The sequence below is a fragment of the Cnephaeus nilssonii genome, assembly GCF_951640355.1.
Source record: "Cnephaeus nilssonii genome assembly, chromosome: 12".
Taxonomy (NCBI): Eukaryota; Metazoa; Chordata; class Mammalia; order Chiroptera; family Vespertilionidae; genus Cnephaeus; species Cnephaeus nilssonii.
The window spans coordinates 6,116,911-6,139,938 of NC_137083.1; the positions used below are offsets into that span (position 1 = coordinate 6,116,911).

Consider the following 23,028-nt stretch of genomic DNA (forward strand, 5'->3'; position numbering starts at 1 on the left):
GTATTTTGTTTCCAAGTAAAATAAGTATATTATTAGGGAGGCACTGCAAATACTAATTACCGTAATATCAGCAGATGACATTGTTTTTCTTTGATTTACTTCTATTAAAAATTAAGACCTGCCATACTGAAGGACTATGTGATTATACAGTATATTGTATATTGATAGGGTAAAACTGGAAAAGTTATGGTAAGATAAGAAAGTACATTTCAGAAAGCAAAAGAACAAAGTGGAATGTATTCCCAGTTTCTTCTTGCTTGAGGAATTCTCCCATCCCTTGTGGTGAACATGTAGAAATATTTGTAGCCTTAAGTTATTGATGACATGACTTTCAATATATGATTTTTTTACTTCAGAAAAAAATAGCAATGGTTTTTTTAAAATATTAAACCAAGAAATCAGAAAATTCAAAGTTTTTATTTAATTGTATTCAAAGAAATTGAAAATGTCATTTATAAACTATTGAAAAATAACAACATAGAACAGTGTCTATGGACATTTAGAGAATTCTGTCAAAGCTTTTGCAGCGGCAAATTTATTGTTTTAAATATTTTCAGTTTTAGACTGGAAAGAATAAAAGTTATGCTTTTATTTCAGTAATTTCAAAGAAACAAAATTCTAAGAAGAGAAAAGTTGAGGTGTAATGAGTGTTCAGCACATACTAGTATTTATATTTTGAAATTTGCATAGTTTATATCACCAGTCTCTTGCAAAAGGGAGAAACAAATCATGGTGGTCATCTAAAACCATGCAAAAGATGTCCTGGCTTTTAAAAAGCCAGTCAAAAAGGAAAAGCAAAGATATTTTGTGAACTAACACTTTTTCTTACAAAAAACCTATTTTATTTCTCAAGTATTTCTTTCATGGTAGTGGAATAAAGATTATATTGCATATCTTACTCTATCATAACTGGAAAATTTGAAAACAATGAAGCTCTTATTATTTTTATATTGAGTGAGAGTAAAAAATGAAAAAAATGTCACTTATGGTTGATTAAAATCTATTTTTAATATTCTTTACTGTCATGTGGCCACGTGAAAGAAAGAAAACACCTGTATATAATTATGTACCCTCATTCTGATCAAATTGGGTTCATCCCAGGAATGCAAATATGTTTCTGGAAAATCCATAAATATAAATTATCACACTAACAGATTAAAGGAGAAAAGTGACTTATCCCATTAGATGCAGAAAATGAATTTAATACAATTGAACACCCATTTATGGCAAAAACTCTTAGCACAGTAGAAATAGCAGGGAGTTTCCTTAACCTAATATAATTCTTTAGCCTTCATTGGTTGTACAGGTGAGGTACTTGGAGTGATTAAATTTTTTTCTATGCATTTATTGATATGATTGAATATTTAACCAGGTAATTTTTAGTTCCTGACTTCTATCTATTTTATTTATTCTTTAGCTAATTCAATGTTTCGGTTGGTTTTGTGGAACAATCATTTTGAAATTCCTGACATCTAAAATCTTAGGTGTTTCAGATCATGTAAGTACTTTCCAGTTAAAACATAAAACGTTTTGTAAACATGTATACCTGGGTGGAAACTTTGGAACCAACTATTTTTTTACCCCTTCATTTTTATATAGGTTAAGTGCCTTCTTCAAGGTCCCCAAGCTAATTATTGGTAGAGTAAATACTGAGAAAAATGTGTATCAATGAGTGCTGACTTAGCCTTCTAGGGAAAAAATTAATAATATGTTTAGTAGTTAATTTGTTTATTTCAGTTGAAGTACAGATAATTATTTGTTTAAATATTCATTTATTGCAGATGTTAGCACATGAGCAGTCTATACTCAGCTTTGAAACATAGAACTCTTAAAATACCAATATTTTTATTCATAATTATGGATTAAATGGAAGAGATGATTTGATTTTTAAAAGTTTTTTCTTAAAAGTTCGCTATCTTTTTATCTTCTGGAAAATACATGGACCACTTACCCCTCATGCGTGGCATTTCTGCTTGTTTTAAGGATAATGCCTTGATAATGGCCCTTTTAAAAACATAAGTCCCTACTTAAAAATTAATTTAAGGAATAGAAAACAATGCATGAATTTACTTTTGATTTTTAGCACTTACTGTTGGGATATGAGCATACATGCTTGAATCCTGCAATAATCTACTCTGAAGTTTACCTAGTACTATTCAATTAAGACCCTATCTAATGCTGAAATCACTTCAACTTTAAGAAGGGAGTGTGGTATTTATTCTCTAAAAGGTCAAGTGCTGTCATTATCTAATAGAATTGAACATGCATACATGTGCATGTTAAGTACAATTTTAGAATGTAAGGATTTATTTGCTATCGATTGCTAGCTTTGCATAGTGGTTTGTTAGGAGTATTTGCTGCTGCTGTTTGTGTATCTGACACATTTTCTTCATTCCCCTTTTGTTCTTAACTTTTTATTCTCAGGGGAGTATATATTTTATGATAAACTTTCTTTAGTTCTCCTATGATTCATCTGTGTTTCTCTTTCCTGCCTCGCTGCATGTTGTCAACCGACTCTTTACAAATCTTACACACACATGCACGCACACACGCGCGTGTACACACACACACACACACACACACACATATCCTGGGTACTCTTACTAAGTGACTTCCTCTGTGACAGCAGTGAGAAAGAGTTGAAACTAACGTGTTTTGGTTAAATTATTAGTCACCAGACTTGCTGTTAATTAGAACCATAAAGGAAACTCTCCCTTATCCTCGGTCCTGGTAGGTGATGGGAACCATGAATAACCACAGGTAACCATATAAGCTTGATATAAAATAATTTCTGTCTCTGTAAAATGCTCTGAATTAAGGGTTCCCATACCAACTATTTCCCTGTTTAATCTGGCCGTCCGAGAATGCAGTGGGAAAAGCATTGTCTCCCGACCGCAGGTGATAAACAGTCCGGAGAACACAGGAGTCCCACGTAGGGGTGCTTGGCAGTGCTTATTTTAGAGACCTTGGAGATAAGGAACTCCAAGTGGTATGCGCAGTTGTTGTAACTCCTCTGAAGGACAGCTGTCACGTTTAATGGCTTGATTATATGTCCGAGAAATTCAAGAAGCACCAAAAGTTGTAATCAGTGCATGAGGCTTGATGAAAATGACAGCGCATAGAAAATTGGTTCATGATTTACAATGTGTGGTAAAAGGGCTTAACATGAAACTGCTTTTCCTTGGTAAATGATGTGATTATAAAATCTCATGATTAACTGCATGGTGGTTTCTGCCCAGCAAATATTGATTTTGGCTCATTCTTTACATTATCATCTCTGCTTATTTTTTCTGACCTCTTTCAACTTTTCATTTCTCTTGACATTTCTTTTTCATAGTTCAGCGTATAGCATGCATTGTATTATTCACTGTATTTTTTTTTTTCCTTTGAGAGGGACACCAGGTACTGGATTTATGTGCTCTGTAGCTTTCATTACCATGATATCAAATGAGTTGTTATTGACTGCAGTTATTGGCATAATTTTAATTTGCTTTACTCTATTTTCTTCCAGATTCGCCTGAGTGACCTAATAGCCGCGAGAATCTTGAGGTTTACAGATTTCGATACTTTAATTTACACCTGTGCTCCTGAATTTGGCTTTATGGAAAAAGCGGTATGTTGTTTTTTTGTTTTGTTTTGTTTTGTTTTTTCCTTCTCTACTGGTATGATAATTTTTTGCTCCTAAGTTTTCTTTTGAATCTGAAACTCAAAATTTTCATTCAGAAACATCCGACTTTTACCCTATCACCTTTCACAGTAACTTTGCTAATCACATGGCCTTCCTCACCTGTTTCCTCTTGTGTAAAAGCACTAAACAAGGGCTCCTATCTTACAGTTATTGGTGGTGGTTGAATGAGACAATCCAGGAGGGAGCTTAACATGTCATGTGAGCCACACTGAATGACTGTTAAGACAGTTCAGTCACTTGTAATAACATAGGTCAGTTGGAGCTATGGGACTACCCAGAAAAAGTAAATCCAAACTCTTACTTAGGTTTTTTAAAAATTCAGTTTTATTTCAGTTAATACCTCAAATACTACAAAAAAATTTAAACAAGACATTGCCAGCAAAGGGACACCACTAATCTTACTTTGAAATTTAAGAAATGACTATTTTGAATAATTTGTTTTATTTCAGACTCCAATGAGATACATAAGGACTTTATTGCTTCCACTTGTTATGATGATTACTTATTTCATCTTAAAAAAGGTATTTAAATTTTTTAACACTTTGGGTTAAAGATAATAACTTACAATAGATTGATAATATCTCAGAATTCTGTCTTATTTTTAGGAGGAACTCTTCCCCTCCTAAAAACCGTGTTTTTTTTTATTGAAATCTTTTTTTTAAATCTAGTATTATGTTTTTTTTAGAAAGCCACATTATAAAAGGTATTTTCATGTATCCTCTCAAAAGAAATGTTATCAGTCACCCACCATGTAGCAAGAACGATGTTAACATCGTAGGTACAATGGGACAAAAAGGCCCGTGCCTTAGAACTTAAAGCCTGTGGAAGCTGGGGGACCTTAAACAACCACACAAATGACTGAAGAATTATAGTTGTTACGGATGCTATGAAAGTGAAGTATAGGACAGCATTCATCTTTCAAATATAAAGCTCATTCAAAGAAATTTTGATCCATTTGGAGACATGCACAGAAGAAATTTTTATAGCCATTAAAAATCATTCTGTATGTGTTCATTGTTTTTATAACAAAGAACATATCACTATAGAAGAAATAATGTTTAAACTGGCAGTTTTTCTTGGTCTCGGAATGGTTGATCTGGAAGCCTGGTTAAAGACAGCAGGTCCTTAGTTTTAGCAATTTTGAACTAGTTTTATATGGTTTACAAGTTGTCTTGCCTTAAGTCACTATACTAGTATATTTATTTTATACTTTTGGGCAGATAACAATGTGATTTCTCTACCCCCGCCCCCTACCGAGGGTGGTCTGTTGAAACTAGTTTTTGGTATTTAGAATCGAATTGCTTATCTTCTCCCTGTGGTTCCAGTTCCCACGTTTCTCATTCCTTTGTTTTCACATAGAATGTGAATAATTTATGAGTGAGAAAGGCACCTCCTCCACATCTCTGTAGTTTCACCCCTGATCCAGGTCCTGAATGACTTGGACAACTAGTCAACCCCAATGACTTGGACAACTAGTCAACCCCAATGACTTGGACAACTCCTAATAACATGGACAATTGCTCAACCCCCAATGGCTTGGCCAATTGCTCAACCCCCAATGGCTTGGGCAACTGGTCAACCCCCAATGGCTTGGACAACTGGTCAACCCCAATAACTGGGACAACTGGTAAAAACCAAATGACTTGGGCAATAAAAACACTTCTTTTGCCCTGGCTGGATGGCTCAGTTGGTTGGAGTGTCATTCTATGCACTGAAAGGTGGGGGTGGGAGGGTTCAGTTCCAAGTCAGGGCACATACCCAGTTTGCAGGTTAGTTCGCTAGTTGTGGTGTGTATGGGAGGCCACCATTCGATGTTTCTCTTTCTCCTTTACTCTCGCTCTCTAAAAAAGTCAGGAAAGGCATAGTCTCAGGTGAGGATGAAAAAAACAACAACTTGCTATTGGGTGTGTTTATGTTAATGAATGAGAGCATTTTAAATGTCAAATAATTTCTTAGAAAACTTTCATTGATTCTATTCACAGACTTTCCGTGATGTTTTATTTGTTTTATCTACAAACACTTATCAAAGGTAACAATATCATAGTTGTTTCTAAATCATACTATATTTATTAAATGACTTGCTGTCATCCATTTTTTCAAATGAATGGACATTAAACTTAAGCACTATGATTAAGGAAATCCATATTAAAAGGCCTCTACATCCTGTGAAGCTTTGCTATCAAACTAAAACACCTAGTCTTTTTAATGAAACATAAAAATGGGCAGTCGTATACTCTTGTGTGAGTCTGATACGAACTCTCTGAGGACAGAGCCAGTTATCAGTGCTCTTTATTCTGTGTTCACTGCACAGTACCTAGAACACAGGTGCCCTAAACATTTAGTCCATTTCTGCTGTAAATATTTAGTAAATTTGTTACACAACTTTTTTGGAAGTAAAAATATTTATAGACTTTACCCAGTAACTTCTAGGAATTTATGCTAAGGAAGTACTCAGAGATGCTCCCAGTTTTACGTACAAGGATGTTCATGGTGTTTATAATTGTGAAAAATGAAAACAGTTCTGAAGTCCAGGAATGTTTACGTAAAGTTTTGCATGCACTGTATATGTTTGAATATGTAATAGACAGTCTTCTTATTAATTTATCCCTTCAGAGGTACACTCTCCAGCAGTTAGTAAAACCTATTTTATCTTAAGAGACACCTTAAATAGGATGACTGTAAGTCATTCCTTTTAGATTGCTGATTTACCTAATATATTTATTTCCTTTTATGCTTTTAAGTAGTTTAGAGAGAATCAAAATTTTAAGATCTAAGAAGAAATAAAGTTTATTTTTATGTAATCATAAAGTGGACGTTTAGTAAGTAGATAATATTTTTGTTTTATTCCAGAAAACAGCTCCTTGAACATGGTGAGGTAAAGCCTTAATTTTCATCTCTGGTAGACTTGTGTATTCGATTCTAATTCAAGGCCAGTTTGCCAAGGTCTAAAGTTCCAGGCGTCCTCAAACTACCGCCCGCGGGCCACATGCGGGTGTTTTTGCTGTTTTGTTTTTTGACTTCAAAATAAGATATGTGCAGTGTGCATAGGAATTTGTTCATAGTTTTTTTTAAACTATAGTCCGGCCCTCCAACGGTCTGAGGGACAGTGAACTGGCCCTCTGTTTTAAAAGTTTGAGGACCCCTGGTCTAAACCATGCTGCCGGCAACCATCAGCACTGCTTGAGTGGGTCAGCCGTGGTGGTAAATTTCTGCTGGTCCTTCCCGCATTTTAATCTGCTCTGTTTAATCTGAACGGTAGTAAGGATTGGAAAGCCAGAAGGTTGATGTATGACCATGGAGCATAATTAAATTAAATTGCCCCCATACATTTATTTTTGCATTCATTTGACGATAACAAACATTACCTTTTTGCCCGCTGAGCTAGTTCAGCCATCAGGATGGTTACCTGTGGCTCTATCACTGGAGCCGGGGCTCCTGCCCCACACAGATGGGATGGTCAGTTAACAAGCTTTAGTAGTGCTACAGGTTACAAGAGACTTTACAGCAGGGTTCTCGCCCTCTCAAATGTGTATAGATTTTCAGTGGAGACATGAAACAGATAAAGCAGCATTTTACACGGTGCTAAATTATTTTGTGGCACGTAAAGGACATATGATTTCCTAATAGAACTAGGAGTCTTACAGGAAAGGTCAAATTTACCAGAGAGGGCAACTAAATTTGAACTTAGTAGGAATAGCTTACAATGACAACTACTCTTTTCTGAATAGTTACTATGTGCCATGTACTCTTGCTGTTTAATTCTCATAATAATATTCCCATTGTGCAAATAAAATTATGTTAATTAGGTGATACTACCTGTTAAAGAGATAAACACTAACACAACTTAGTAGTAGTTTAATCCTTTGCTCACTTAAAGTTAAAAGTAGGAGTCCTGATTGGCAGGAACTAAGGACCCAGATTCCTTCCATCTGTGGCTCTGCCATTTCTACATGTGGCTTCTGGGGCCAATGTGCTTGTCTGCACCTACCCGCCAGTGAAGGAGAGAGAGCATGGAAGATGGTGTGGTGTGGGCGGGGGCTGTGGGGGCTGTGGGGGGTGGTGGTGGTGGGGGGATGGGGTGGGGGGTGTTGTGAGGGCTGGGCCTGGAAAAGGTGCTCATGTTGCCTGCAGGTGCAGGGCCACACCTGACGACCAGGCAGGCTGGGACACACGAGCTAGCTCTGTGCTTGGGGGAGGAGCAGGGGAGAAATAAGGAGCTTGCTAAGGTCTCCCAGCTAGCTGGTAGGAAGGCTTGCACTTGAGCCCAAGCAGGCCATTTCCAGAGCTCTCAGTCAGGCAGCACTTGGCGCTTCCCCATTTGCATATATTCACAATTTCACTCTCACAGCAGCCTATTGAGGTCAGGACTGTTATTATCTCTGTTTCTCAGATGAGAGACGCTACGACATAGGGAGGTTCGTGGCCAGTTTTGTGGACCGAGGAGGACATGCCCAGGGTGTTGAGCAGCCTCCCTATCGGTTAGCCGTCACTCTGCTGCCCCCTACTGTGACTGCTTTTATGTACATCGGCCATGTCACATTCCTCCAAGTTTTCCTTCTGCCTTCTCATCCACACTTTATATTTTATCAGACAGCACTTAAAACCCACCTCTCTTTAGAGGCATACTATTCCGCAGCGTTCTGCCTTTCTCTCCGCCCAGGCCCCTGGTTCTGCCCAAAGAGGAATTTTACATATAAAAAAAAAAAGGAGAAAAGGAAAAAGGATTGATTTTGAAATAAATGTTCCACATTCCAACTTTGGGTCTCATAATTAGGAACAAATAAGTAACAAATTTCACTTTTAAACAAATTTACTTAAAAAGGGAAAGAAACAGCTCTGGGTAGAGTTTCACAATTCTGTTTTAAATATAAATTATGCATTTCTGCTTATAAAAATGACAAGTTTAAACATTGTGGAAAATGTTTGGGAAACATTTTCTGGAAAACACAGAAAAATTACGATTCAGAAATAAACTCTGTTAACTTCTTAGGCATATATGCTTGTAGGTTGTCCTCCCCGCCCCCTGCCCCCCATGCCCCCCATGCATGAATGTGTATACAGGTATGCATACATACACAGGCACGCACACACACACCATCCATATCATTCTGTATGTACAGAGTTTGACACTCTGAGCACTTTCCGTGCCATGAAGCAATCCTCTGCCATGTGATCTTTGAGTGGCCGAGTGCCTGTGCCAGGGCAGTGCCTTAGTGGTTCCTCTTTGGTGGCTTAGGGCGTTTGCTTTGCTGCTGAAAGGTCACTGCAGTGGCCGCCTTTGCAGACGCGTTTCTGTGCTCTGGCTCCTCCCGTCAGGTCCGTCCCTGGAATGGGACGTTCGGTCCGAGGGGTCGGCTCTCTTCGGGGACTTGATGCATGCGCTCCATCTCTTTCCTGGCATCCTCTCTAACACTTAGTGTTCATTTACTCTTTGTCAATTTTATAGATGAAAACACCTCATTGCCTTTAACACTTAATGTGTTTGACTGTTAGAACGTGACTGTTGAGTTGCCATTTACTTCTGGTTGCATTAATTCTGTCCGCTTTTCCAGTGCGGAATCGGTGACTGTTTTAACGAATGTGTCCGCTAGAAAAGTTTTGTTTGAAGCCTTTGCTTAGTTGAAACTCCATCTTAATCAAAACGGGGTGTCCTGCTGATGAATCCGTGTATTTATACAGTCCCTCTGCTTTAACGTGATCCAGGCTGTGTTTTGCTGTGCTGTTGGCTGCTGTCTGAGTGACACGTGGATTTGTGCAGCGCTGCACGCTTCTCCCTCTCAGCGCCCCTTGCTCACCTGGTGCAGGTCCTTGCACACGCCCCACCCTCCCCCTGAGCCCAGCCTGGTGGTCCTGCTTCTCTCGCAGCCGCTCCCCTGTGGCCCCCCCCCCTCTCAACCCCGCCCTCCCCCCCCCCCCCCCCGCTCCCTGTCTCTGTCCCTTGCTCCGTGGTCTCTTCCATCGCGCTCACCACTTCCTAAAAAGACTGTATAATAGATTTATTTTTACTTTGCTTCCGGTCTCTTTACTAAAACGTAAACCTCACAAGGGCAGAAATTGCTCGCTGACGTTTTGTTCACTATTGAATCTGCAACACCCAGCACCGTACCTGGCATGTAGTAGGCATTCAACTCCTCTTCGTTGAATAAAGGAATAAATATTAATAGACTAGCTACGTTAAGAGTTCCTGTTCTAATGAAGCATAATAGTTTTAATAGACTTTATTAATTTAAAAGCCTGTGAAGTGACACCGCCGTGGTTTTGCTTTGTGTGTCTGCAGCTAATTTTCCACACGTTGCAGCTGCTGGCGTTTACGGCCCTCGCCGTCTTAATTATGAGGCTGAAGCTGTTTCTGACTCCTCACATGTGTGTGATGGCTTCCCTGATATGCTCCCGGCGGGTAAGGTGTCCATCCTGGTCTGCCTGCGTGATGGTAACTGTAGCCTCTGCGGTGCCGTTACCCCGACTGCGGAGTAACCCAGCCCCCAAAGCACTAGTGTTCCCCGCAGCGTTAGTTCCCGCTTCCCCAGGGAGGAGCAACGGCAACTAACTCCACGTCGCTGTGGGAATTGTCCCGAGAGGCGCGCCCCCCTCTGCCAGTGGCCCACCCACAAAGCCCTTTGGGTGGGGTTCGGGTCCGTGCAAGAGTCTTGGCCCATCAGCGCCAGCCCCGGGGGCTCCTCGGCCATGAGAGGAACGCAGTGGGGTTGCTCTGGCGCTGTGCCGCCGGCCCAGGGGGTCCCCGGGGGCCACGACGCTAGACAAACAGCTGGGACTTTGAGACCAAGGTGCTTCTAGAAACACCTCACTTAGTTTTGATCATGAGCGTTTTGGGAACGTCGGGTGCTGCTTCTCCTGGAGGAATGTCCATGTCCGTGCTCCCGGGGTCTCCCCTCCTTACTCGGGATGTCCGTAAACAGCAGGCAGGCGTTACAGCATGTAGTCCCAGGATGCTTCAGACCGGGGATTTGCTGACCTTAACCCCTGGGGGGAAATCAGTACTGGAGGGATCCGGGGTTCCTTCCTTCTTTAGAGAAGAGAGAGAGCTTCATTTTGTAACTGGACCCAATAATTCCAAATACTTGCTGTTTTTAACAGTAGGGGATGGTAGTTCTGTAAGTTATTAGTGCACTTGGCATCATCAAGTGCTAATCCACGTTGGTGTAAGTAGCCGGGGGAGAAGTTATTACTGACCATACAGCACTCTTCATGTAAGGCGGGAGGAGGGTGGAGGTGGTCTGGGAAAGAGAGGACATGGGTAATACTGTAATTCTACAGATAAATTAAAAATGAAGAATGAATGACAAACGGTTTCTCTCATTTCAGCTCTTTGGCTGGCTTTTTTACAGAGTTCGTTTTGAGAACGTCATCTTTGGCCTCCTCACAGTCATGTCACTCCAAGGCTTTGTCAACCTGCGCAGTCAGTGGAGCATCCTGGGAGAATTTAATAATATGCCTCAGGAGGAACTGATCGAGTGGATCAAATACAACACCAGACCAGGTGTGCGGCTGCTAGTTACATGCATAGCAAGTTTTATGCACACACATGTAAAAATTCACCCACACATAGTCATTCACGCCTGCACAGACTTCGAGCAGGCTACTTACAGTACTCACTGAAGCAAAGCTCTTCAAAAAGTGGTTTTGTGCCCTCTTTTAATTGCCCTAAGGTAACCGTCAAAAAGAATTTTCATTAACATCAGGAATTAAGGATTGTTCATAGCTTTGTGCTGTAACTTTTTAAAAGAATGTTTATAGCCCTACCTTGTTTGGCTCAGTGGATAGAGTGTCGGCCTGTGGACTGAAGGGTCCCTGGTTCCATTCCAGGCAAGGGCACACGCCTGGGTTGTAGGCTCAATCCCCAGCAGGGAATGTTCAGGAGACAGCCAATCAATGATTCTCTCTCATCATTGATGTATCTCTCTCTTTCCCTCTTCCTTCCTCTCTGAAATCAATAAAAACATTTAAAAAATAATAAAAAATGTTTTTATTGATTTCAGAGATAGGAAGGGAGAGGTGAGAGGGATAGAAACATCAATGATGAAAGAGAATCATCGATCGGCTGCCTCCTGCATGCCCCACACTGGGGATCAAGCCCACAACCCGGGCATGTGCCCTGATCAGGAATCGAACCGTGATATCCTGGTTCATAGGTCGACGCTCAACCATTGAACCACACCAACTGGGCAGACTTCAGTATATTTAAAGGAAAATATCCTAGCCTTTTCCTGTCATGTTCTTGATTTCTCCGTCATTGATGATCTCTCCTCAGTGGTTCCAACTTTTGCTGGACAGAGCTACGTAGTGTCTCCCTGGTGGCCCTGGGCTTGGGGGCCTCCAGCCCAGGGCCTCTCGGCTTTGGCTGGCACTGCTGACATTGGGGGCTTGTCCTGTGCATCGCAGAGTGTTCAGCATCAGCCTCTCTTTGGACACCCACAGCCCCTCTCCCGCACACGTCTCCAGCAGGTGGCGCTGTCCCCAGGAACAAAAATCACTCCTGGGGAACCTCGGCTCTAACCCGGGAGCTTTTCATTATTAATCTTGCCATAATCCATACACATTTCTACTTCATTGGCTTAAATATTTTCGAAGGCGTATAAAGAGATTTCAATTCAAAATTATGTTTAGAATGCTTGGTTATATTTGAAAGTAAACAATTTAGTTATTTATAGGTCTGTTCTTATTGGGGATTTTATTGTGCTGATTAAAAATGATACTATTTTTCATCATTTATACAATGATTTCTTATACAGAAGTGCCTGAAGGTAAGTGTTTGGTCTTTTTGTCTCCAAGAGACGAAACTGGAAGTGAAGTCAGGTAGTGGGCTTTGGTGAATCCCGAGTTACACAAAAGGTTGTACATTTACACCTGCCATTACCGCAAGGGTATACATTATAAAATCAAATGGGAACCAAGACATCTTGAGTATGAACATTTAAAGCTGATGCAAGGGGAGAAAGCAAGGCTTTCCTCTGACAGGTCCTCAGAACCACAGTTCACAGCCCACACAAGTCTTCTAAAAATGAGCCACGAGACTTGCCCTGGAGCCTACCAGTTCCTGGCATTGTAACCATTTGTATGCCATAAGCCTTTTTTAATTCAAAATATCGTGGCAGTTCACTGGTTAAATTGTTGGAGCAAGATATGAAATCCCACGATTCTTTCTACCTTAGCGCAGTGCCTGGCGTTGCGGGAAGCTGTGGTGAGGGGGTGGTGAGAGGGCTCTGACATGTCCTCGCTGTGTGGTCTTGGGCGAGTCGCTTAACCTTGCTGTGTCTCAGCTTCCTCGTCCACAGACTGAGAATCACATAGAACCCACCGTGTAAAGTTGTGTGAATTTAACTGTGTGACCCCGATAGCAATGTTTAGCTCAGAACCCGGCACCAGGATGACCCTTAACGAAGGCTGGCTGTTACTACAGTGGACAATCCGTCCATATCGAATGAAGAGAAATAATGGTGCCAGGGGTCATTGCTTAAATGCACTTCTTGTTCCTCATTTGGGTTCACATGTGCTAGGTGAGTAACTTGCGGTTTTCTCCAAGGCCTGTCACTAAGGAAGGCAATCTTGTTTCTCAGATGCCGTGTTCGCGGGCGCCATGCCCACCATGGCAAGTGTCAAGCTGTCCACGCTGCGCCCCATCGTGAATCACCCGCATTACGAGGACGCAGACTTGAGGTTGGCAGCTGGTGGGATAGTTCAGACACACTTGCAACTTGTGCTGACCCTCAGGCCTGGGGAGAAGTTTGTATGCGCGCGCACACACGCGTGCACACGCTCTCGTCCTCATGTCCAAGCTGGAAATTGGGAAATGTGCGCTGACCGTCCAGAAATCACATGTGCCTCTGGACTCCAAAGCAAGCTCAGCGGGCCCTGGGAACCGACACAAGCAAAAGCCAGCTTTTACAAAGTGAAAAATGTGTCACATCTTTATGACTGGCCTCTGTGCGTGTGCACGTGTGTGTGTGTGCGTGCACGTGTGTGTGTGTGTGTACACGTGTGTGCACGTGTGTGCACGTGTGTGCAAGTCCCAGGAGCTCCTCCAGGAGCTGAGCTGGCCACACTCTCCCAGCCCCTGCTCTGGACTCACGGCCCCTCCGCCTGACTTAAGAAGCCCTTCTCCACTTTACTGAGGGCCGATGGCGAGCCTTTTTTAATAGGAAAAGTACATGAAATTTGCTGTATTACGTACTTTTATGAAAATTTAAGGTGTTCTTTTGCTAAGTGGTTTTGGGACCTCGAGTTTCCATTGACATCTGAAAATTATGTTTTTCTTCAGTGACTGATTTTCAGAAGTTATTTTAACCATTCTAGTAATTGTCAGGGTAATTTTGCCTTTGCATATACGTTTGGCCTATTGTTAAAGGTAAAACTTTAAATTAGCTAAAGCTTTATGTCTGGCTGTGGAGTTTGGGCATCCCATATGCTTGAACTCCTAAGCAATGTCTGATACATAAATGCCAACTAAAACTCCCAGGCCTGGCTAAGCCACGCACTGTACCATGTTTTGTTGCGCATCCCTGCTTCCCAACCTTCGGTGAAGGTGCTTTGTCTGACCGCTACCCTGGGCACCCACTGAGTGAGTGTTCTGTTCCCTACCTTCAGCTTCAACTCTATGCTTTCCGGAGCTGCTGTAGATGAAACTGTCTACTAAAATCTATGTTTTCACTCTGGTTAGCCTCTATCGGAATGTGTTCCATGAACCAGAGTAATTACTTTATGAATTATCCAAAGCAAATTTTATATTCTGAAGGATCATCCTGCTCTCCAACTCTAGACCCTAAACCGGTGTATAAACAAGCAGTACATGCAAGATTCAAACCGCTGTACGTTTTAGCATGTGGGGAATAGGAGTGTGGGAACTGTCACCCTCCAGATAATTCTTGCTATTGGGGGTCATATTTCTTTACTCCATTCTATTACCATGTATTAAAATTTCTTGAACCTGTTTTTAAATTTAAAGGGCCCGGACAAAAATAGTTTATGGCGCATATAGTCGAAAATCTGCAAAAGAAGTGAGGGATAAATTGTTGCAGTTACATGTGAATTACTACGTTCTAGAAGAGGCGTGGTGTGTTGTGAGAACTAAGTGAGTATGATCCTATGACATGTTTCTAAGCAACAATGGTTTTACTTTATTAAAGTAGTCCTGATTCTTAAAGAATTTTTATTCTAAAATAATTTTATTAAAATATTTGATTGAAAATTATTTCTTGTAGGAAAGTAAATTATCATTTCAGTAGAATTTAATTTCAGAAAATTAGGGTATTTTAGTTTCCTGATTTTAAAATTTTAATGGATTATCTTAAAATGTTTTTTATGAATATTTTTAAAGTTTTTATGATAATTTTTATTAGTGGATGTGTGAAATACAGGTTTGAATTTACAGCTGAGGAGATATTAGCATTTGCTATTACATGTGAATTACATTGGATTTATAAGATTATGAGAAAAGTTTCACATAGCTTAAAAGGACATAATAAAAAGATTATTAATGAAAGTATTTAAATTTATGAATTTTGAATCTCTAAAAATCATACAATTAAAAATGTTTACTGGGTAACTTGAGGCTTTTTTTAGACTCCTTGATCTAAGAAGTGCTTAGTTGTATTAAGCCAACATTGAACATGTTCGTTTCTCCTGTGGATAATTGGGAATTAGGCTATAATAGTGTTGAAAAGCTAAGTGCAGAAGTTTTAGTACCTTATTTTTATAAACCATTTTAACATCTAATATTAGGAAGAAATGGCATCTCACAAAAGAAGAAGTAGGAACATCGTAATGTTCATGTGTGTGCATATCACATTAACTGAAATTTTATAAAACAAAGTAGACTTCAAAACAAGGCATATTGTCATGGAGATAGGTGTTTTATGATGACAAAAGGATTAATTTATCCAAAAATTCATAATTATAAATCTACATATATCTAAGTAGCGCTTCAAAGTATACAAGGTAAAAATATGCAGAACTAAAAGAAAAAAAAAAACAACCCAAATCTTCAATCATAGCTGGAAATGGAAACATGCCTTTCTCTACTTTGAAAAGTAGATAAAAAGCCAGCAAGGATATAAACAACAAACAGTATCAGATACCCTGATCTGGTTGGCCTGGGTAGACCACTACGGGGAACAGCTGGAGACCACATGTCCTCTTAAAGGGACATGGAATGTTCATCGAAAGAGAAGATATGCTGGGCTGTGAAGGTAGCTTCAGTGGACTTACAGGGTATGAAATTGTACAGAACTGAATTAAAATCAGTAATAAGTAGATATTTAGTAAATCCGTACACAATAGAAACTAGGCAATAAACGTATGGATAACATATGGGTCAAAGAAAACACCACAAAGGAAATATGAAAAATAATATTTTTTACTTGAGTGAAAAGGAGAATTTTCAAGAATGTTGCTGATCTAACTGGATATCTGTAATAGAAGGAAAATTGTTCTATGACCCACACTGTACCACACACAAAAATTAACTTGATATAGATTGCAGAACTAAATGTAAAAGCTAAAATTACAAATATTTTTTAGAACACAGAGCACTAACCATCAAATAGAAGTAAATTGTATACATGAAAATTGAAATCTTTTCCTCAAAAGAAAATGAAAAGGCAACTCACAGATTGGAAGAAAACAGTTGCAATGTATGTATCCTGATGAAGGACTTACATACATACTTTCTATGAAGAATTCTTACAGATTAATGATCGCTAGAATCTGAAAATCCTGAGCAGAGATAGCTTCTACCCACGCCTGGGGACCCAGGCAAGTTCATTGAGTACAGTTTGACAGTCATCACAAGAACAAAACAGATTCCAGAATCATGACCATTGGTAATCTCCAGTGTCCAGTTTACAACCCAAAATTTATCAGACCAGAAAAAAAAAGTGTGTGACTGATACTAAGGAAAAAGGTTGGTAGAAACTGATTTAAATAGGCCCAGATGTTGGATTTGACAGTCAAAACCTGCAAAACCGATATCTATATATATAAAAGCCTAAGGAACCAGATGACCAGATGACCGGCTGGTAGCTATGACATGCACTGACCACCAGGGGGCAGATGCTGAATGCAGGAGCTGCCCCCTGGTGGTCAGTGAGCTCCCACAGCGGAGGCACCACTCAGCTGACAGACGGGCGCCAGATGCCGGGCTGACGACTGTCAAGCGCAGCTGCAGCAGCCCGAGCCTCTCCCACGGACACTCCCCCTGTGCGCCGTGGGGGCGGGTGGTAGGCGCAGTGGGTCAGGACGAGCGGGAGTGACGCAGCACCCAGCCCAGGCTCGGACTCCTCCCCGGCCGCCTGCCGCTTCACGCACTACTTCACGCTGTGTGGGATCGACAATGCGGACAGCGGGCTGGAGCCCGAGGTGCTGGCCGGACAGGCCGAGGTCCACTGGTCCCCGCAGGCCAGGCCGAGGGACCCCACCCGTGCACGAATCCATGCACCGGGCCTCTAGTTACAAATATAGTCAAGTAACTAAGGAAAAGATTGTTTAGTGAGAAATACTACTTCATGCAGTCCACTCATGGAGCCACCAAAATGGGAGAGGGTCGAGGGGAACAGACCTGGCGTGAGAGCTTCCCTTCCCGGTCTTGTGTTCTGTGTTTTCATGCCTTAAGCTCAAGGATACGAGTTTCATCAGGAATTATATTAACTTCTTAAAAATGCCTCATTCCACTACGAATGGGCTTTATGTTTGGTTGGTTATATCATTTAGAAAATACTGACTTATATTTTGAAAATGAATTTTTAAATATATAGTTCTGAATGTATATGGATCCTTTATTAGATTCAGTAATATACTGATTAAGTGGAACGTGAAAATGCAACATTTTTTTTTTAATCTCTAAATATTGAACTTACGCTTTTTGAAATGGTGCCTTAAAATCTTTAGTTTATTGAAAAATTAGTCTCTCTGTCCTCCGGCTGTGGATGCATTGCTAATGTGCTTGCTGTGCCCTGTCTCCAGGCCTGGCTGCAGCATGCTCGAGATCTGGGATTTGGAAGACCCTTCCAATGCCGCCAACGCGCCCTTGTGCAGCACCTTGCTCAAGGACGCCCGGCCCTACTTCACCGTGGTGTTCCAGAACAGCATGTACCGGGTGCTGAAGGTGGCCTGAGGCGGCGGCTGCCGTGGCGCAAAGACGGGCATCGGACACAATCGCTTTGGCTTATTTGATGCGTAAAAACCACCATCTCTAATAAGGGACCCTCACAAAGAAGACAGTAAAACGATCTAGTGTTTCTGATTGCTAAAGGGCAAATTATTTCACTTTTTCCCATCGAATGTCAGCCTTGTTAAGCTTGTCATTTCAGTAATTAAATTGTTTCACACCGCATGGACAGATGGTCATCTTAATGTTTTAAAAAATTGTACGTGAAAGAACAATTATTTAATAAATCAAAGATATGTATGTCCTTTTGAATCCAGTGAGGTGAATTGCTTCCGATTTTCTCTAGTCCCAGGATACACTGGTGTTCACTCTCGAAACCACGTGGGTAGACGGAAGCGATTCCTGAAGTGACACTTCAGGTCCCGATACCACGACTGCTTACCTCTGGGGGACGTTGCTTGTAACCGGGCCACTATTGGGGATGTCTTCCGGCTTTTACTAGCCTTCAGGAAAGGTCTCTATCGCTTTTAATAACTTCCTATCATTTCAACTTAAGTATTTTTTTAAAAAAAACAAACAGCTTACTTTGTAATGTTTTGAACTTCTCGAATTTCTTTATCCAACCAGATGAGTATTTTTTTTCCACCGGTTAGTTGTCGGCCTAAGTTCAACAAGTTATTAATCTGTCTTTAGAATCCAGTGGTTTTTCTTTTAATATCCAGATAAAATACAGATGGCTATCACACATGACATGATTTTGGGTTAGACATAATCAGAAAAGAAAATCCAGTTAGGTTTATCAAATGAGATTTTCAGATCCCAGATCTTAAATGAGGCAAAGGCATTTTACCTTGTAGGGCATAGTTCATGGGACGTAATCTTTCCTTCTTGTCACCCTCTTTTGTAACAACATGTTTTAAGTCCTCATTTATTTTTGGTTTGCACTAGGAAGGTGGTGGTTTATAAATTCTATCCCTAAAATAAAACCTACCCAACAATAATGCTTTGAAAAGGGGTAGTGATCTTGAAGATATTGTTGCTAAATGCAAACATAAACACTCTCTCTGCTTGATATTAAATATGCCACATCTATAGTATTTTTAATGTGCTTCTATTTTAAATTAACATATTGGAATTTTTGTAATTCTCTTATGTTCTTGGTCCTCTGTAGTTGAGGTAACAAAATGACTTACTTCCATAGATTAGTTCACATACAGTAGGTAGGAGATTATATACAGGAAAGCCAATAAAATAATTTTTCAACTTTTATAGTTGTAAATATTTTAATACAGGATATAAAGCAGCTAAGAAAGTATGCCGCATTTTATTTTAGCTTTTTCAAATAATTTGTTTTGGTGTGTGGGGCAAAGAAGAAAAAGAGACATCTAACATTCATGAAATTAACACATTGGATGGTGTTTTCAAAGGAAACATTTTTTAAAGTTGGCAGAATTCAACAACAAAATGGGACAAGTTGTACTAACTCAGGAAATGTTCCATGTAGATATAATGTGTTGATATGGATTTGTTATTTTCATGTGCTATGTATGTTTAAAAATTAAAAGAAACCTTGAAGATTCTCTGCGTGTGTTCTCTTTTGCCTCATCCTTGACCAAGTGTGCGTCCTGAAATTGTTCTCGAAGGTAGAAACCAAGTACATTTGGCAATGATACGTCTTAGCCATTTTAAAACAGTTGCCTAGTCCCACACACAAGGCAGTGTATGTGGTGGAAATCGTATGGGCTTTGTAACCAGGTGGGTCCCAGTTTGAATCCTGGCACTTGATTCAAAAGGTATTTATTGAGCGCTTGCTGTATGCCAGGCGCTGTGCTAAGCTAGGTCTTGTGTCTTGACTTGGAGCTGCTGTTTTTTACCTGTAAATCAGAAGCCACAGGACCTACCGGGAAGGGTCATTATGAGGATGAGGAAGAGTGTGTGAAGGGACTCCACAGATGTTCCATCCTGTGCTCGCTCTCCCGCTCACTGAGCAGCCAGTTCGGGAATGTCACGTTACCTGGTGGATTCTCTCTGAATTCCAAACAGTCCTGCCTTTATTCTGTGTCAGGAAACAGGAAGGCTGGACTGTAGCCCCCATATGATAAGAATTCTGTTTTTGCAACCAAGCACGTCTGTGTATTTGATAGTTTTTGTATATCAAACACCCAGGTTCTATAATAAATAGGAAAAACACAAATGAGATTTGTTCTTTTTTAAAAGGTGACCATTTTTACCCGTTCGCAGCAGCCGTTGCTAGGAGAGGGGCGGTGTGGCTACGAGAGGCTCGGCCTTCCTCGCATGCCAGACCCTCGTCTGGTTTCAGAGCTGCCAGAAGGGAGAACAGCGGCGTCCAGACCTGCACACTTGAGTGTACCGTGTGTACACACTGTGCACGGCTATGGAATGGTAAACACGGAAGCTGGTCAGAGAAGTACTCCCGCCAAGTCCGGTGATTGTAAATGAACGGTTGGACTTTGTTAGACTCTCTTCACAAGGTTGTAAAAAGCAAAACTATCTTAATCTGAAATACTGTTGTTTATGCCCATACTTAGTGAAATGATGTACTGTATTATAAAAAAGATTCTTTTAAAATGAATAGAAGGAAATACCCACTAAAAACCGTTAGGGGGGCCCAACCGGCATGGCTCAGTGGTTGAGCGTCGACCCATGAACCAGGAGGCCCTGGTTCGATTCCTGGTCAGGGCACATGCCTGAGTTGCAGGCTCGATGCCCAGTGTGGGGCGTGCAAGAGGCGGCTGATCAATGATTCTCTCTCATCATTGATGTTGCTCTCTCTCTTCTCCCTTCCTCTCTGAAATCAATAAAAATATATTTAACAATAAATAAAAATAAAAACCTTTACTGGGCAAAATATTTTATGTAGACTTGGCGCCATCTGCTGGCTGTGTAATGTAACATTTGTCATGAAACAGGTACAGAAGAGTGTTGGACTAGTTGGCATGTTTTAAGAGAAAATGGGAGAAATCCAGAGAGAGACAGAGAACTCAAGGACGCGGACTACACTTCTTTAGCGTTGTGATGGTCGCTGCAGGCAGTAACGGAACAGCGATTCCCGGTTCTTCTCTCCCTTGCCCACCGCATCTCCACTATTTCTTCCACATCCCCTCCCTCTGGCGCCTCAGGAGGCTCTCACGTGGGTCCCCTCCTCCTGTCCAGGATGAATGACACTCCCCATTTCTCACGTCAGCAACAAGGAACTGCTTGAAACCGCCAGCATCCCTCTTTCCTGGCTGTGCTCCCACTGTTGTCTCAGCCTGTGAAAGTCTTACCTGTTCTCCCACTCCCTCTCCCTGCTCACACCTTTACCTCGTGGCCCAGCTGTCCCCTTCGCCAGGAGGCCTGGCTGACCATCTCCTCTGTGGTCTGCCAGGACCACGCCCCTGGCCGTGTTGTCTGATCATGTAAAAACCGCCTCTTCAGCTTTGGGAACCTCTTATTGAGATATGGGCTACTTGAACATGGGGTTTATGCCATGGTTCTGTGCTCCACTTAGCACAGTGCCTGGCACATAGTAAGTGCTCAGTAAACGTTGCATGAAGGGATGACATGGAAAATAACTGTTCCAAACATAGGAAAAAATTAAAGATAGGATGGTTGGTGGTCCCATTGGGTAACTGTTGCTGTTTGCTGTTTCTACTACATACTTAATTTGTTCCCCAAATGGGTCAACACATCTCTTAGGTCTCAAACACTGTTTGGGGACCAAATACAAAATATTAGTATGTAGATTAGGAGTGGGTTTGAATCTCTGCTCTACCACTTACTAGCTGGGCAATTTATTTAACATTTAAACAGCTTCTCCTATGCAAAATGGAGATATAAAAGGCATACAGGGGCAGAGGCAAAAGTAGGTTTATAATTGTAATACAAATAATGTGATACTAAATTAATAATGCAAGAATATTTTGTGTACTCACACTACAAACCTACTTTTGCCCACCCCTGTACTCCTCTGTGAAAGAGAAAAACCACAAGCCCCAAATGGCATCATTTGTGCCTGAGTCCTTGATGACCATGCCTCGGTTTAATAGCCGGCCTAATTGTTTCATCCTCTCCCAGAAACAGAATCTTAATGAGACTGGACTTTTCTGGTCAACACCAGTAAGGTAATCTCTCATACAGGCCCTCTCCATGCCCTGTGGGAAGAAGAGGGGATCTGCACAGTAAAACCCCCCGAAAGATACCGTGGTCTAAAACACAATCCTTTCTCCTCTTTAGTGAACCTCTCCCCTGCCCCATCCTTCTCCCTATAAAACCCTTCCGTTTTGCACAACCCTGCTGAGCGCCCTTCTAGCTGCTGGATCGGATGCTGCTCCATTCGTGAATCGCTTAATAAAGTCCATTTAGGCCTTTAAATCTACTTGGTTGAACCCTGTCCTTTAGCAGCTCGAAGTGGTCTTTTAAAGGGGGAAATGAGGTAGTGCATGTAGCGCACATAAAACAGGCGTGCGCTGGAGGTTGCCGTTTGCTCTTTTCGTTGTGGTTCTTGCTCAGGTCGGATCAGCTCTGAGTGCGATGGGTGGGTTCCTATTCTCCACGCAGTGATTTGTTTATCCTTTAGGGGCCGCCTGTGCCTTCCAGAGTCTGTTACCAGCCGTTGGCTATGCCCATTTGGGAAGCTTTTACTATTGTGCTAGTTCTCTGATGAGGAATATCTTTAATTTTAAGAAGCCATTATGCTGCAGACAGAAAATGCGCACAGCCCAAATATATGACTGTAGCTCACCCTGCAGGATTGCCGGTGGCCAGAGTGTGGTGGCATCCCGTGGTGCTAAGCTTTACAACTTTGCATTTACTCGGGTGGACTTTCCCTCCAGGGATAAAATAAGAACCCCAACACCCCAGACCTCCACAGCATGGCTTCTGACCAACGTCTCCCCAAGTGAACACAAAGCAAAGCGCAGAGGAGAAACCACTCCTTAGCACCCCGAACTGCCTGGGTGGACGCCCTTCCCCAAGGTGAGGGGGTAGAATGGAGGTCTAGAGAGGAAGGGACCCGGAGACGTCCTTTTCTATCTGGGGCCGGGTGGTGAGGGAGACGAAGGACCGAGGAGAGCTGGCTGAGAATGGAGACCCTGGGGAAAGAAAGGGGATGCCCTCAGGTAAAGACCTTGCTTCCAGAGGTCACCCCAAGGACTGTCTCCAATATCACTGCCCAAGCAGCTACCCAGCTCTCCTCGCCCAAACCTTGTCCAGGTTGGTG

General features: G+C 41.5%; 1 protein-coding gene across 1 annotated transcript in view; it reads left to right on the forward strand.

Moving 5' to 3' along the window:
• The window catches only part of DPY19L2 (dpy-19 like 2), a gene marked incomplete at its 5' end in the record, with an annotated part of 43,834 nt that extends 25,822 nt beyond the window's left edge, over positions 1-18,012 (forward strand). Inside the window, 10 exons of the mRNA XM_079786832.1 lie at positions 1,418-1,498; positions 3,512-3,613; positions 4,138-4,209; positions 5,671-5,717; positions 6,539-6,563; positions 9,966-10,085; positions 11,012-11,186; positions 13,264-13,363; positions 14,649-14,774; positions 17,663-18,012. Of these exons, the coding sequence (XP_079642958.1) occupies positions 1,418-1,498; positions 3,512-3,613; positions 4,138-4,209; positions 5,671-5,717; positions 6,539-6,563; positions 9,966-10,085; positions 11,012-11,186; positions 13,264-13,363; positions 14,649-14,774; positions 17,663-17,813 (999 nt within the window). The 3' untranslated portion in view covers positions 17,814-18,012. The remainder of the gene's footprint in view (positions 1-1,417; positions 1,499-3,511; positions 3,614-4,137; positions 4,210-5,670; positions 5,718-6,538; positions 6,564-9,965; positions 10,086-11,011; positions 11,187-13,263; positions 13,364-14,648; positions 14,775-17,662) is intronic.
• Between the last annotated feature and the right edge of the window lie 5,016 nt (positions 18,013-23,028).